The sequence below is a fragment of the Cynocephalus volans genome, chromosome 3, assembly GCF_027409185.1.
Source record: "Cynocephalus volans isolate mCynVol1 chromosome 3, mCynVol1.pri, whole genome shotgun sequence".
In the NCBI taxonomy this organism is placed as follows: domain Eukaryota; kingdom Metazoa; phylum Chordata; class Mammalia; order Dermoptera; family Cynocephalidae; genus Cynocephalus; species Cynocephalus volans.
This window is the reverse complement of record NC_084462.1, coordinates 66,047,143-66,064,526: the sequence shown is the minus strand read 5'-3', so window position 1 is coordinate 66,064,526 and position 17,384 is coordinate 66,047,143. Positions and strand designations below refer to the sequence as shown.

General features: G+C 42.3%; 1 protein-coding gene across 2 annotated transcripts in view; it reads left to right on the top strand.

Annotated features, from left to right (window-relative positions):
* The first annotated feature begins 10,887 nt into the window (after window positions 1–10,887).
* ARID3B (AT-rich interaction domain 3B) overlaps window positions 10,888–17,384 on the top strand; it is a 45,223-nt gene continuing 38,726 nt past the window's right edge. For both annotated transcript variants that reach the window (XM_063089880.1, XM_063089881.1), the window contains exons 1-2: window positions 10,888–10,968; window positions 13,512–14,137. In XM_063089880.1, coding sequence (XP_062945950.1) covers window positions 13,571–14,137 — 567 coding nt within the window. In that variant the 5' untranslated portion in view covers window positions 10,888–10,968; window positions 13,512–13,570. The remainder of the gene's footprint in view (window positions 10,969–13,511; window positions 14,138–17,384) is intronic.

Here is a 17,384-nt window from a genome sequence, read left to right as displayed (position 1 = left end):
AAATACCTTTCCAAATTCTCTTTCCGTGGTTGGTCTGTGCTCTCAGAGTTTAATTCACAGCGATGGCAATTTAAACCTGCCAAGGTTTAATTGCTTATATCAGGAATGAAAGGGTTTCCCTTTACATAATATTGCCCCAGAGAGTCTTTGAGTGAGGTCTTGAATTATTCTAAATACAGGCATCAGCTGCCATAAATAGAAACTTATTGCCAGTTTTTGGGAAGTAACCAGCAGCCCTTTAGTCCACAAAGCAAGTACAACTCATTAGGAGGTATCTAGGAACTGGGTTTATGGATCCTGGCAAAGATAGTGGATCTGAGACTACTTCAGAGTGAAACTAATTTAAAATGTCTGAAAGAATGCTTTGGTATACCTTTCTGGTAAGAGTTGCATAGGTTATGCATTTTTTTTTTAGATAAACCATACTAGTGATACTTCCCCTGGGCTATCAGTGCTGTAGAAGTTTGAACACACAGTCTGGTCCCTGCCTTAGGCCCTTTAGTTTGATTTCTGTGTAAGCAAAAATATCTTACTCTAGGCATGGCAATAAATGGTACTGGTGGCTTGGCATTATTAGGTTTGTGATGGTAGCTACCAGTAATTATATTAAGAGATTTTATTGGTAGTGAAGTCATTGATATCATTTGAGGGAATTACCACAACAGGGAATTTTACAACCTAAAAGGTAGTGAATGCAACCCAGCAACTAGATCTGTCTAGACTATGGGCTAATTATGACGAGTGTTTGTTATATACAAGGAGTTTATTAAAGGCAAGAGTGTTGACAACAGAAACAGGAATAAAAAAAAGGCCCACATTGAATAGCCTTAGCATATTAAAAGTATATGATCTTATAGTATGCTACCTTCTGGGTAAGAAATAAAGTACATTCTCTTCCGTAACCATAGTACAATTATCAAAATCTGAAAATAACATTGATACAATACTACTATCTTGTTTACAGATCACAGTCAGATTTTTCCAAATGCCCCTAAATATTTGTTATATCAGAATAAAAAAATAAAAAATAAAAAATAAAAACTTATTCTGGTCCAGGATCACACATTCCATTTTAAATTGTCAAGTCTCTTTAGTATCCTTTAAATTAATGGTCCACAATCTTTGCTTTTTATGACTTTGACATTTATTTTTATTTTATTTTCTGGTGGCTGGCCAGTACAGAGATTGAACCCTGGACCTTGGTGTTAGCAGCACCACACTCTAACCAACTGACCTAACCAGCCAGCCTGACTTTGACATTTTTGAAAAGTACAGGCCAATTATTTTGTACCATGTCCTTCAGTTTGGGTTTGCCTAATTAGGTTGAGGGTATCCATTTCTGGCAAGAATACCACCTCTACTTAATGACAGCAATTTCCAAAACGTTAAGAAATTATTTGCTGTCTGTTTTTAATAGGAGTATTTGAGGAGGTAAAAAGTTCTCTTTCTTTCCATGGTATTCTAAAGTCCTGGCCTATGAGTCAGAATGTCAGTGTGTATTGATTGTTCCTTGCTGTGTTTAACAAGATATTGGTAAGAGATAAACTCAGGCAAGAACATTCTGGTTTGCAAGTGAAATGTAAAGGAATAGGGCCTTGCAGGGTTGAAGATGCTGTTGAACCCCAACAGCATGAAAAAAGAATGAAAAGCCTTCATTCAAATATTTCAATTAAACATAGGAATTCAGCACTACTGCAAAGAGCAGTTTAAAGACTTCCTTCCCACCTAAGCCTATTGTTCCATATGGCCTCACTACAGCTGCCATTAAACTGAAAGAGGGACGCATGAAGTGAAGAGACAAATGAAAATTGATATTTATATGTTGAAAACAATATTTAGGCATGATTTCCGGCACAAGAAGCTGTTTTGAAGCAAATTGATCTGAAGTTTCTGAGGGAACTGTATTGCCAAAAAACCCACAGGAGCCTGGTCTGAATAAATAAGTAAAGTCATAAGATAACACTTGGATATCCAAACCTGCACCATCAGGAAACAGGCTGTCAAAGTGTAGAGTCCCTCAGGAGGGCATGTGCCCCACTTCACAGAAAGCCAGGGAGAACAATGGCTGAGGAACTTGCCAGAGGGCAGAAGCAGGGTATAAGGAGAACAATGACAGAGAATTTTTCTCAAGAAGCAAAATCTAGTCCAATGTAGGAACTTCCTCCACTGCCAGGAAAGGGCTTCTAGCAGGTTTCCATAATTGCTTTGAACTCAAAAGATGGGTGTTTCCCATTCTCTCTTTTCCAAATAGGACGTTTTTTTTTTTTTTAAAGATGACTGGTAAGGGAATCTTAACCCTTGACTTGGTGTTATCAGCACCACACTCCCCAAAGAGAGCCACAGGCTGGCCCTCAAATAGGACTTTTTAATGCCATTTTCCTATCCCTGCTCTATCATTGCATATTGGGTGGGTGGCTTTATTGGGGTGGTGACAAAGTGGCAACAGCTTGGCATTTAGTTCATAGGTTGCTAGACCATAAAGAAATCCATCCAGGCCAATTAGGGAGAACTGCAATCCAGATGTTGATATAAATGCCATAATTGTTTTGTTTTTGGCAGCTGCCCAGTACAGGGATCCAAATCCTTGACCTTGGGGTTATCGGCATCACACTCTCCCAAGTGAGCCACCAGCCAGCCTCTGAACGTCATAATTAGATGGGACTTTTTGTCATCTCCCTTGGGGGAAGGGTAAGTGGGATATTTGGTAGCCAGAGACCCCTTGCTGTCTACCAAAAGTCATTACACTCTTTAGGCACACAACTAAACTATGTTTCCCATACTCCCTTTCAGTTTGGGTGTGGCCATATGACAGTTTTCTCCAATGTAATGTGAGTGGAAGCAACTTGTGCCACTTTCTGACTGATCTAGGGAGGCAATAGACCACAAGAAGGAAGGAGTCTGGGGCCCTAAATGACAACAATGGAGGAGAGCCACGTCACCGACCTAACTATGTGCCCAGGACTATGAGGTGAGCAAGAAATTAAGTATTTTGCTGAGTCATGTTTTGGATCTATTTGTTGCAATAGTTTAGCCTACATTTACTGATACCCACCCCATGAGTCATGCTTGTTCATCATAATGATTATATATGTATATCCTTTCTAAAAATAATTATTAATGGTAACATGTTAAACACCCTGTAGTGAACCTTGTTTTTTTCATTTAATGTCTTCGAAAGTGTTCTATATCAGTACATTAAAAATCTCTTTGTTTTTCAGTTCCCTACTCTTGGACATTTAGGTTGTTACTAATCTTTTGCTATTGTATTACGTTCAAGTTCTTTCAACTGGTGCTCTGCAAATGCAAGGGACAGGTCAGCTTCATGTCCAGCATCGTCTAGTTCTATTCCCTAACTTAGGACGTCCCCTCAGCTAGCCAAATTCCAAAGCGAATATACACCCACATTGATTCTCTGTGGTCCACTATATTAAAATGTATACTGAAAAATAAACTCAACTGGTTACAAGTCAAATATTTACACTGGTAGGAGGACTATAACATGGTGGCCTAAAAGCAAGAATTACAGTGAGATAGCCCTGGATTCAAATCTCAGCTCTGCTGCTTATATCATGCAACCTAACCTTGGGCAAGTTAGTGAACTCCTATAAGCATTAGTTTCCTCACATGTAAAGGGGGAATTGTGAGGATTAAATGATAATGAACTCAGCACATGATAAGATTCATTCAACAAATACTATAGATTTTTCCTTAATTTTTTTTAATTACCAAAGAAAGCAAAGATGAAACTTGAGTGTAAAGATAGAATATGTACCATAACTTTATTAAAGTGGGAAGGTGTTTTTCAAAAGATTAAATCATCAATTTTTTTCTTATTCAAAATGATTTTATTTTGCATACATCTCTGTAACTTGCTCTTTATATAGTACCACTGAAATCTTCCCATGTAGTAGAAGTATATCAACTTCATTCTTTTAAATGGCTGTAACCACTCATTTTTAATAGAGATTCCTCAAACTTTGTGACTATTCAGGGCTGATCCTATATTTGTAGATTCAGAAAAATAAGTCATTGCCGATTCCATAATTAATGTTTAAGCAAACAACACAGAGGCTTCATCACTTTGGGGAGTGAGAAAGGAAGGAGTTGTAGAAAATGTACACAAATATAAATACCATTCTCCTAGCACTTGGATTCCAGAAGTGAAACTGGAGGGCCGATGTGGCCATATTAGGAAATGACTGGTTGCTTAATGACCACAGTGTTATGCTGAGTATTTTGCTCCTTTTCTGAGGGAGAGGGGTATGGAAGGGAATTGGTCAGGAGGATATTAGATCAGTTAACTGTATAACTACCCTATTGTCTTCCAACATAATCTCAGTATAGTTATAAGCATTAAAAAATCAAACTTTCACTTTAATTGGAGAGACTGAAAACCCAGCTCAGTTTTGTTTTTGTTTTTTTCCAGCTCAGTTTTAAAAGGTGAGGATCCTGAATCAGATTCCCTAATGAGGTTGTTGGTTATCCGTTATTCTCTGAAATTGCAGCAGGGTTAAGTGTTGAGATTGGTTTGAATCATTCTAAGCATTCAACATGTGCTCTTGCCATAAAGCAGTAAATGAAGGCCTGGAGTACAAACTTTTCAATCTCTCTAGCATTGAACATATTTTACTTTAATAAAATTTCAGGAACTCCTATTACACTACACTTAGCTTCTTCTAATTAAGAACCAGGGATAACATAGTATCAAGCTTGCAACAGGAACTAGTTGTGTGCTATGTGCTGCATCAGGCAATGAAGACATGATGAACCAGGAGCCCAAACACCTCAAACCTAACAAAAGCAAGTGCTCCCCACCTGTATAACATCTCAAACCTAACAAAAGCAAGTGTATATCCCACCTGTATTTGGGAAACTACTGTTCCACTGAAGTTTCTCCAGAATACCTTGCATTCTCTGAGCTCTTGTTTCTAAAATATTTGTCTAGTGTCCTCTAACTTCTCTATACTTTTCTCCTGCTGAAATTGACAGATTGTTGTTGTTTTTTAACCCAGAGAAAACTAGAGTCCCAGCCAACCTTGACATTAGAAAATGTATGACTGCCCTTGATAACCCAACATTCAGTGTTGGTGCTTGTAAATGAAGATTTTTGATGGATGTAAAGCCCTTGGACTTGTATAGGTATCTCTGGACACATTTATAGTGATTGGTTGACCCCCCAATTCTTCCAGCCAGTCAAGCTCACTGCCAGGCTGACTTTGGCTTGGGCATCCTCTTATCTTAGTCTCACCAACACTTGATAAGAGCCTGGCTTATTACAGGTCTGTCAGAAGGAGGGCCAGATGGCTCCCAAAGAACCCCGACCAGAGGCACAGGCCTGTGACCAGATGTCTTGTTCTAGGACAGATGGCTTGAACTGCCTCCTGCTCCCATTTGCTCTGGCAGTACATGGTACTGCTGAGTGTTGGGGCCACCACAGAAATCTGGATGGAGTTTTGCAAAGACAGATTTCATTTCAGCATCAAGGAGAGTGAAACAATCCAATGTTTTCAAAGATGAGTCACTTTGGGGCCGGCCTGTGGCTCTCTCTGGAGAGTGTGGTGCTGATAACACCAAGGCCACGAGTTCGGATCCCATATAGGGATGGCCGGTTAGCTCACTGGGTGAGCGTGGTGCTGACAACACCAAGTCAAGGGTTAAGATCCCCTTACCAGTCATCTTTTAAAAAAAAAAAGAAGAGTCACTTTGGGTTTGGTCTTTTTGCTTGCCTTAAAGGTCAGACCTCTTCTATTCCCAGGTGAGAAAAACAACAATATAGTCAAGTCAATTCATCAGAATATTGGCAAATCACAGAGTCACAAGCTTGGAAAGGACCTTTGCAGTAAGAGCAAATTGCAAGGGAATGCCGCAAGAGAGCGGCTACCTCCAGGGGAATGTTAGTCTGCTCACGGCCAGGAGGCCTCATTACTTTGAAGTTCTCAAAGTTTAGCTTGAGCCTCAGCAACTAGGTGCTGGCATGTCCCTGGGATTGAGTGGCTAGCGGAGGCTACCACATCATATAACCCAGGTCACCAGACACCAAGTACCAATTATCTGATTTAAAATACAAACAATTCTGTGAAAGAGGTGATCCAGGAGTCAGTGTGATGAGCATATTCCCTCCCTGTAGGAAAACGGGAGTGGGCACTGGAAACCCCATCAGGCTGCAGATAACATTACTGGTGCATCCACCTCCACAACTAGAGAGGTCCCCTCAGGAATGTGCTGACTTGACACACCTCCTTTCAGGGCCCCCCTCTGTTACATTCTTTCTTTATACACATTAGTACTATTTACTCAGCAGAGGCTTTACGCATGCTAATAGAGACTCCTGAGGCTGTATCTTGATCTTAGGACAAGAAGAAACCTTAATCATTTGGTTACATTTTAATTTTCCATGACAGGAAAAGGTACACTAACTGCAGGACATTCCTTTCCTGCCTTCCTAGGATAGTTAATCCTGAGAAACCTCTTGTGCGGCCAATTCAGGTTGAAAATGTAATCACTATTAATTTCATATAGGAAAACATTTTACATGTTCTCAGAATCACAAAGTTGACAGCCACTCATGCTAAAACACCAAATCTCATTAAAACAGGCACAATTACCTCAATAATTAACACTGGCTATCATAAACACAAACTACAGACATTTTCCCTTTGTTAGCTATGACTAATTGCATTATTATTCAATATAAGGCCATTTATTTGTTGTTTCTTAGCTTTTATACACTGTATATTTAAGTGCACATGTACAACAAAACACACATAAAAAATGATACCAATATTTATACAATTTAACCTTTATTTTTAAAAAAGGTGTAGTAAAGTCAATGAAAACCATGTAAATTATATTACCTTTACTGAACAAGCTGAAATATCAAGAGACATGTTGTGTAACATTATCCCTTACACATTTTGCTATAAGCAAGCAAAACTATGAGAAATCTAATGGGAGACTTCAGGTAACTTAAGGTAACTTATGCCAACTGTATGAAGATGATACATGGTGGCTCTCTTCTTCAGACACTTATCAGGTCCAAGAAGACACTTAACATGTCTCATGGTTGGCAGGCTAGTTGGTCTAAGGGGGCACACTCATACGTCTGGCAGTTGGTTAGATGCCAGATGGGGTAATGATCATGTGTCTCTCATCACCTATCAGGTTAGCCAGGGGTTACTCACATGGTGGTGGAAAAGTTCCCAGAAGCAAGAAAGAGCAAGTTCCAATTGTAACCACTTTTCAAGACTCACCTTGCATCACATTTGCTAATGTCATATAGGCCAAAGCAAGTCACATGGCCATGCCTAGATTCAGAGAGTGGAGAAACAAAGTCCACCTCTTGATGGGAGAAGATGAAAAACACTGTGGTTATCCTGTTCAATCTACCACACCTTGGAAGCCAATGTAGAGATTAAATAATCTTCCTTGTAACATGAATGGGTGTAGCTCAAGGTTTAACCATCTACATTTCAGGGCATTCTACATTTTCTGTTACATTACATTCTGTGATGGGGAGGAAGGATGCTTTTCTGTTTCAGCTACTGAGGTCATCTACTAGGACCACTGTCCTGGGTCCTCTACTGTACCTTGAGGCAAAGAAATAAAACCAAAAAGGTAGGCGAGAAGCTAGATCTTCCTAGGGCCCTGTAGACCAAATGAAGGAATTTAGGCCTTGATCTCAAGAGCAATAGGAAGCCACACAGCATATTATGGAGAAAGATCAGATTACTTGGGCTGCGGTGAGGACAGTAACTTTAGAAGTTTTGCCAGGAAGGGGAATAGTGAGATAAGGTTTTAGTTACAGAATGGGTACTCATGGGAAGGCTTTTTTGTTGTTGTTTTAAAGATGGGTGAAACTAGAGTTTGCTTGAATACTGAAGCAAGAATTCAATATCACAAGAGATTAAAGAGAGATCCCTGAAAATTGGGAAGAGAAACTTGAGCAAGCATAGAAAGTTTGCCTTGTAAGAAAAAAATTTCATTAAGTTGACTTTATTTTTGTTATATACAGTTCTATGGATTTTAACACATGTACTGACTCATGTAACTACCACCACAATCAGGATTCAAAAGAGTTCCATCATCCCCAAACCCTCCTTTTTATTATCCCTTTACAGTAACCCCTCCTACCTCCTGGGAATCACTGACTTATTCTCCATCGTATACATAGTTGTTTTTTTTGTTGTTTTTTTTTTGCTTTTGGCAGCTGGTCAATATGGGGATATGAACCCTTGACTTGGTATTATCAACACCATGCTCTAACCAACTGAGCTAACCAGCCAGCCCTCTCACTATAGTTTTAATATTTTCATGTGTAATTTTTTTTTTTTTTTTCCTAAAAGATGACCAGTAAGGGGATCTTAACCCTTGATTTGGTGTTGTCAGCACCATGCTCACCCATTGAGCTAACCAGCCATCCCTATATGGGATCCGAACCCATGGCCCTGGTGTTATCAGCACCACACTCTCCCGAGTGAGCCACAGGCCGGCCCCTCATGTGTCATTTTGAGACTGACTTGCTTCATTCAGCATAATACCTTTGTTATTATGTTTTTATAATGCCAAGTTGTTGGCATTATCAATACTTCATTCTTTTTTATTGCTGACTAATATTCCATTGAGGTTGGCTTCTTGTAGTATCCCTCAAGTCAGTAAATGATACCACTACTCTACTAATTACTTGGGCCAAAAAGAGTGGCATTATCCTTGACTTTCTTCTCTAACCTGTACAACCAATTCATCAGCAAACCTTGGTGGCTCTACTTTCAAAACACACCTGGAATCTGACCACTTCTCACTGTCTCCACTGTTATCTAGTTCAGGCCACCATCATCTTCTGCCAAGATTACTGCTTCCACTCTACCCTCTAGTCTATTCACACAACAGCTAGAATGATCCTTTTACAGACTTAAATCTGATCAAGTCACTCTTCTGCTCAAAACCCTCCAGTGGTTTCAATGGTGACTGGCCAAAGTTGTTGCTATGGGCTGCAAGGTTCTGCGTGATTAGGCCCCTGGCTACCTCTCTGATCTCATCTCCTACCACTACCCCTTCACTCACTCTGCAGTCATAGTGGCCTCCTTGCTATTTCTAGCACATCAAGCAGGCTCCTGCCTCAGAGCATTTGAATTTACTGTCTCCTCTGCCTGGAACACTTTTCCCCTAGATATCCACATGGCTCACCTCCACCAAGTCCATTCCAGTTTCCGCTTAAGTGCTCCTTATCAACGAGTCCTTCAGTAACATCTAAAATAGTGGTTACCTGACACCACAGTCTAATCCTTACCCTGCTATGTTCTTCTTCACAGCACATATCCTGAGACTATATATTTGTTTTTCTGTCTCCCCGAACTAGTAAAGATCCCTGAGGGCAGGTAATTTGTTTTGTCCACTGCTCAATAACCTAGGTGAGTGCCTGGCCTGGCATGTAGTGCGCGTTCAATGAATATTCTTGATTGAATGAATTATAGGAAGGAAGGACAGGTTGGGAACACATGTAAGTAGATTTCTAGGTTTCAGGACATTCTATATTTTTCTTTACTTATATGATAAGGTAATTGGGGAAGTGGTATTGAAGTGCAGGGTTAGAGATTTGCAGAGATTAGTAGAGGGCAAGTTGGTCAGAAAAATATAACGAAATTTCTAGTTCAGAGTACATTTGATAATTATTCATTTAGTGATGCCAATCTGCTCAGCATTTACAATTTTTTATGACAAAGCACAAGCATGGAGAAACATGTAGGTTCATTCAGCGTGGAGGACTTAGTCGGGGAAAAGGGAGTGTTGTGGTGGGATTAAGAGTAAGAGTGGGATTGTAATGATGTACCATTGAATCCAAGATGGATAATGTGGGAAGTGAAGAGTGAAGGGGTTAATGGATAAGAGATAAAGCAGAGGCTTTCAACAGATTGGAGGTTCTGATAAAGTGAAAGAACAATTATAATGAAATTCCTGAGTAGTCAAACCGAGAGGATAGCAGGCTGTAGTTGGACAGAGGGATGTTCGAATTATTGGTTCATAACTCGACAGCTTTCTTTCTGGTGACAAGGTCCTGGTTTTCACTGGGATTGCGAGGCTGATGTAAATAAGGGTCGCTGGAGATTAGGCCGATGTTGAATGAGTTGTTCACAGTGAAATTATCAAGGAAGATGGTCAGAGCAGAGAAAGTAAAACAAAGAGCTAGATGTCTCTACAGAGGTAGTTAAATGGGTGGCAGGGTGTAAGAGAAAGCGTCGCAGAAGCAAGAGTTTTTGCAAACGGGGACAGTATGCAGCACATAGCCCCCACCTTTGGAAGCTGGGAAATGAGAATACTAACCCATGGAAAGCGGTTCCAGGGGATGCAGCATCCGCAATAGACAAGCCAGGCCTCTGTCCAAGAAGGAGTGGAGAAGTTCAGAGAAAAGCTCATCTAGAAGCGGGAGTCCCTGAGGAAGACCAGTTCGAAAGTAGCAGATTGGGGAGTGGACTGAAGCAGAGGAAAATCCTAACACCCCTTTGTCCTTTATTTACCTTCCTTCCACCCTAGAGTTCGCGCTACACCAACCTTCCACATCAGAAAACACTCAGAGGACACTACATGCTGCCTTGCTCTTTTCAACTCTCCGCGGAAGTGCTTACACCGGAACGCCTCCGTGCCTGTGCCTTCCCATTGCCTGAGGCTTCCGCCCGCTTCCAGCCGCTTCCGCCCGCGACTCAGTCAGGCGGGACTACAGCTAGGAGTCACTTCCGCCTCGCCCCACCCCTTGTTCCCTTTTTAGCCCTTCCGGCCCCAGGCCCCGCCCCATCCGATGTGACCCCGCCTCCTCCCCGCCCCAGGCTAGCAGCCCGGCCCCGCGGCGCCGCTTCCGGTGCGGGCCCCGCCCCGGCTGTGGCCCCCGGCTGCAGAGGAGTCTGAGACGCTGCAACCGCGCCGGGGCCCGAGCGGCCGCCGCCTCCACTGTTCGCAGACCCGGAGCGCCCCGCACAGGTAGCCGCGCGAGCCCTGGCCCCTTCAGCTGCGGCGGGTGCGGGAGCGGTGGCAGGTGGAAGGGACGGAGGGGTAGGAGGAGAGGCAGGTGTGTAGGGGGAGACGGGATGGTGCGGGCCGGCGGAGCGCGGGGCCGCGAAGGAAAAGTGAGAGCGCTGGGAGGAGCCCCGAGGCGCCCGCTGCCCATTTGGGTGATTTGAGATAAAGGGATGGAAAGGGTAAGGGGCCCCCCAGGAACTGAGAGGGCGAGGATAGGTGGGGTTGGGGCGATCTGAGAAGAGCCAGCGGATTGGCTGGGAGGGCTTGGTGAGAGGTAAAAGTGATAGGGCTGGATGGGGGAGATGTGTATAAAGAATGAAAGGGGTGCTGGATGACCAGGGCGGGGACGTGTGGGGCGTGGAAGGGGTCCGGGGCCAGAGAGATCCGGCAGCTAAAGTAGGGGGAATGGTCAGCAAGGCCGGGTTCAAAGCTGCAAGCAGTCTGTTGTGCCCGACTTGGTGGGCCGGGACCTTCAGGGCAAATGGGGGAGGGGGCCGTGTAAAGGGATGAAGTGGTTTAGATTTCTGAGATTCAAGTTCTGTAAATGTAGCCAGGTGGTATTGTTTGGATCACCGGCTGCTTAGGGACTGGGGGAAGAAGGGCTCTTCGGGGGAGGGTGTGTGTATTAAGTTGTGGAACTGAGTCATTTCGGTTTTACTGAAGAGGCTGTGGGACATCTCCCCCTCTGCTGGGGACAGCATAGAGAAGATAGTGCCACAATACAAGAAGCAGTTGTTCAGTGACTGGCAGGACTTGGATAAAAAATTATTCCGATTGTGATTGATTGACTGTAATGATTACAAGAATATTTAAAATGGCCATCGAATTATTTGCTTTATTCTTTTATTTAATTTTCTTTGATCCAGTTTGGTTTTATTTTAAATGAACAATTTTGCCAACTGGATTTAATGTGGGTGTAAATCTTTTCATGGTTTGTTACAGTGTAAGAGCTAAAGCAGAATGAAAGTATTGCTGCAGGCATAATTCACACTTTCTAAAGTGCCAAGAGAGGAAATAAAGGCAGTAAGAGGCAATTTGGAAATTGGATCTTTCACAGAATACAAAAGGCACAGCAGTGATTCTAATGTAAACAGAAAATGAGATTTTAAACATCTCTACTTATTTGCCTAACTTTTAAAATGGTACCTTTTTTACTCTAACCTATTAAAAAATTCATAAATCCAAGCAATTTTTATTTTTGATTATTTTTTAATTTTTATTTTATGATTACTTCCCCATAAATTTTTGAAGACGCTAAAGACATTTAAATTTTTTTTTGTCTTTCAACCCAATCCTAATGGAACAATGCAAATATCAAGTCCTAACCTGTGCAGTGTAGCTTCTTTTCTCGTGTGATGACAAAATTATATGCCATGTTGCAAGTCCTGTTTACCTAAAATTTGCCCTTGCACAGTAATCCATTCAGTTATGGAGATTTGCTGAGGAAACACAACTCAAGTGAGGTTTGTGGGGGTGAGGGAGTGGAGACGAGTGGGGCAGTTAGAGGAGGAAAGGGTGTGAAAGGGGTGTGTGTTTGGAGACTAATTGGTAAGAATGCAGATAAACCTGCCCCCAGAATGCTTTTGGCCTGAAAGCCTTTTCTTTTTGTATTCCTCATAGAATATCATAGTAGAAGTGAATCAGAAAGAAAGGGGATGTGAGGAGATTTACTTGGCCGTTTATAAAAAAGAAGCAGCATTAACTTTTGTTTAGACAATATTGATATCTGTTTCAAATTAATTAACTTTAAAATCTCTAGAGAAATTCCCCGTTTGTTTTTGAGTGACGATTGCAATTTGAGACTCTTGCCTCTTTGAGTGTTTCTTTCTTTCATGTTGTTGAAATTGGATTCTTTTTGAGGCTGTAATGTCCAGTTAGCATGGCTCAGTCCATTCAACAAGCAGGCTGGCAATTTGATCTGGGAAATGTGAACAGTTTAAGCCCAAGAGCAGTTTGCTTGGTCTTGTTTTTTCTATGAGAGGAGTAATTCTGTCTGTCTGATAGCACTGTGTCAAGCTTGGATGGTAGTATCTTTCTCCAGTGGGCCTGGGAACATAAGCAATATTCTCTCTTTTGCAGGCAGGACCTTCTTTCCCTTTATTATTGTGGTTTTCATAGTAACAACTCCAGTATGGTATAAACCCAGTTGCCTTTTCAGTAATAAACAGGTTAATGTTTGATAACATAGAGAGAGGTCACAACACAGATGTTAGCAGACTAGACATCATCTAGATTTGCTTCTTTTAAAACCCTCAGTGTTCTATCACTCCTGATATTCATCCCCTATTTCCTCTCTTAGAACCTGTTCCTCTTCTTTACACTTTTCTTTACCTACCCCCAAAACCCCCACTACTCACTCATCTTAAAACTCAGGTTTAGAAGCTTATGTTTAGTGTTCCGACCACATGGCCATTTACTGGAGAAAAGAAAGCCTTTTTATACCTGTTTTACATAGTGTTTTTTTCGCTCTCCTCCTCCTCTGTGGTTTCTGTTAATCACTTAAGATTTAGACCCAGTGTGCCTGCTGGGCTGTGCCCAAGTTCAGAGCCATGTCAATCGGTGGATGAAGATTGAGGCAGTAATGGAGCCACTGCAGCAGCAGCAGCAGCAACAACAGCAACAGAAGCAGCCACACCTGGCTCCCCTGCAGATGGATGCCAGAGAGAAGCAGGGACAGCAGATGAGAGAAGCCCAGTTCTTGTATGCCCAGAAGCTGGTCACACAGCCAACTCTCCTTCCTGCCACACCTGGGAGGCCTTCTGGCAGCCCTGCCCTGGGTCCCTTAGCCAGAGTTCCACCAGCCACAGCAGCAGCCCGAGGTTTTGAACGGAGCAATGTGAACTCAGAGCCTGAGAAAGAGGAAGGCAGTTTGGAAGATGAGGAAGGGGATGATGAAGTTGCAGAGGTAGCTGAGAAAGAGGCCCAAGCTGCTTCGAAATATTTCCATGTGCAGAAAGTGGCTCGCCAAGACCCCAGAGCGACACCCATGTCAAGTCTACCTCCGACACCAGGGCTCCCACCACACGGACCACAAGCTAGAGAAGACCATACCAAAGATGCTTCCAAGGCCCCACCTTCCATCTCCACGGCAGGGCAGCCAAGCTGGAATCTGGATGAGCAGCTTAAGCAGGTCAGTCTTTCTGGTATGGGAGGTCATTTGTTCTTCCTAAAGGCTGGCTAGAGAGAGGTACTGGACTGACAGGGAGGGTCTGTGCCAGTCTGTGCCTTCTCACACTACTTCAGTGACCAACAGCCTAACCGTGACTAGACTTTGAATTTTTTTCTCACTTAACATTTGTTGTCTTGATTAAAGCAATGGAACCTATAAGTTACTCTCAATATAGATTGTTCCGAGTTTAATGTGAGAAAATGTCAGTACAATTTTTTTTAAAAGGAAGGATGACGTTGCTGCAATGTTATGAAGAATATCTAAAAATAAGACATGTGACTCTAATTACAGTTTTTCTAATAATAATGTAAAAGAACAATCTTGCCTAAGACAGTTTCTTAGCTCCAGGGTAACCCAGGATCGTGCTCTTTAAGGACTGTTGGTTGTTTTGCAGCTAAACATAGCTGACAAGAAGCACTTGCATTGTGTATATTTTCCAACAAAGAACCTTGTAGACGTGATTTCATTTCACCGTTACATCATTCGGTTTGAAACAGGCAGGGGTAGACCTCAAAATTCCCTTTTTAGCCCAGGAAAGCTGAAGTGACTTTCAAACATGACTGATCATTTGAGTCAGTTAGGGAGCTTTTAAAAAATACAGATTGCAGAGTCCTAATGAATTATCTCAGAAGGTGGAGCCTAGGGAATCTGTGTTCTCAACCAAGCCTTTGTTTTCTAATTCCTCTTCTCTTTGTGATCCACAATGCAGTTTTTCCTTAGCCAAAGAATGGGAATGATGGTAAGTTGTTCCAGGTTAGGTGACTTGTTGGTGCTTAGGCAGAAAGCTCATGTTAAAGCCGGTAGTACCTGGGTACTCCACATAAGCATACACTCTTCATGTGGTCCAGTCGTGCTGTTTAGAAGTCATTTGTGAAGAGCTGTGGGTTTACACAGGGCAACTGAAAAGTCATATAAGAAAGGTCCTTTGGAACCTGAAAAATCCAGCGTCTTTGGATCAAGGAGCCCTTTGTGGTTTTTATAACACAGGTTTTTACAGTGCAGTAGATTCTAGAGTGAGATGTAAAGTTCAAATCCCATCTCTTCTATGGATTATCTTGTGATCTTTTGGTTGGTCTCTAAGTTGCTCTGAGCCTGTGTCTTCTCATCTGTGAAATAAAAAGTAATGAAGGTGCCTCCCAAGGAAGTCATGGGATTAACTGAGCTAGCACATGTAAAAGTCTGTTCAGTGCCAGGCACATGGTAGGTAATAGTGTAGTACTGCAGGAGCTCTTTTATGCAAACAGTGTTGTTTTCTCCTGCATCCACACAGACATGCCTCTGAAGCAGGGGAGGTGCTAAGATGCACAGAGGTTTTTTTTTCTCACATCACTCAGGGAGATAGTGGCAGAGTTAGGACTAGAGTCAGAGAATCCCAACTTCCACGACAGCAGCACCCTGGCCGCCAGCCCAGACCCACCTCTCGGCTGATTGCTTTGGTTTAGCAAAACATCTGTGAGTTGCCGGCAGCCCCCGCACTGCTGTGTGGTTGGCAGAGTTCCATGCCGGCCGCTGAGTCAGCTCATATTGGGATCCCGCCCTGACAGCGCTGGGAAAGTTCAGGCCCGAGGCGGCTGGGCTGCCCCCGCCTTGGCAGCTGGCCAGCCACTGCGTGTGTGCGGTCGTTCCTAGAAAGTGCAGCCGCGTGCGAGGAACAAGTGGAGCTCCAGAGCCTGTCTTCAGGAAATGCAGCAGGTGTTGAGGTCAAGGCATTAGAGCTTTGAAAAAGGAGACTCTTCAGAACTGGTGTGTGCATGTACACACTTGTGGACCATGGCAGGACACCCAGCACTGAGTTCTGGATGGCAGCAGCCCCATGGCAACATAGTTCAGTGCTCAGGGGCTGCCTGTTGGCATCTGAAACCCTTTGAGTTCATTTTAAGTTTCTAAGCCATCCTTACTAATGATAGACTGCCTTACAGAACACCTGCCAAATGTTTTATAAATGCCAGTGTAGCTGAGACCAAAGCCCTCACCCTAAATTTACCTTCCCCCTGGATTTGGAGATCAAGAACTGGATTAGAGAGGTATGGGGTAATGATCACTTAAAACCTGAAATATACATCTTCTTTCTCCCTTTTGAATTTAATTTTTCAAAATCGATTTGGTCTGTGCTCCTTCTTTGCCTAAATCCTGCTTTTAAAGGAGTAAATAATGTGCTTGGGGATTTAAAAAAAATTTTGGTTGTGTTTTGGAAGGAAGACTAAAAAAAAAAAATACTTGAGGATAGCCTATAGAAGCCATTACAGATCATGAGACTAGTTTTTTTTAATTGTTCAAAGTCTTTTGTTTATGTAATTAACTTTTGGAGAGCAGAAATGAGCACCCTTTACTCTAGCAACAATTACAAAGATCTTCTTACAGTTGACACAAGCTCTTGTTAATGTTATGTTGTCCATTTTGTTCTTTTAAACAGCAAACTTTTGCTGTGTCTGTGCTCCGTGAAATAAGACGTGTTTCTCCCACAAGGAGTTCATGATCTAGGGATGGCAGTGTGGGAACCTTAAGGGGAACTGGAACTTGGATTGCAATAATTTGACTCTGTCCTGAGTCTGCTCAAGCCCACCCACCCAGTCTGTGCTATGGTATAGATATTTTAAGACAGAGTTTTGTTTCAAACATTCACATACCAAAGTAAAAAAGTTAATTTTGTCTTCAGCATAGCATAGCTTGTCAAACCAACAGGAATACTGAAAAGTATTTTCCAAGATTTTGGGGGTGGGAGGGCAGGCATCTGCCAACTGAAAAACAAAACTAGAAGAGCATAAGGATTCCACAGATTACCCTTTGTTTCTGAAATCTCTTTCTTAGAACATATAAAGTCAAAATTATTTCATGGATTCTTTTTTTAAAGAAACTCTTAAATATTTGCTTCTCGAGGCCTGTATCATTAGAATGTAGTATTCTCTGAAACCCGAGTGATGAGAAGATGGATAATGCCATTGAACAAAGCATTCTGAAACACATGAGATTTCAATGGGCACAGTAAATAATTATAAAACAAGACAACAGACAAAGAACTGAGTGTTCCTTCTCTCAAAGGAGATCAGAGAGCCAATGGAGGATGTTGCTGGCCTTTTAGGGCTGGTCTTCTGTCCTCCTGGGTTTAGAGTGGTTCAGGCAGTACAGGCTTTGTCTTGAGCCTGTTAGTAGAGCTAGGTTTCCAGAAGGGCATAGACCCCCCCTTCCGTAGAATAGAAAGATGAGCAAT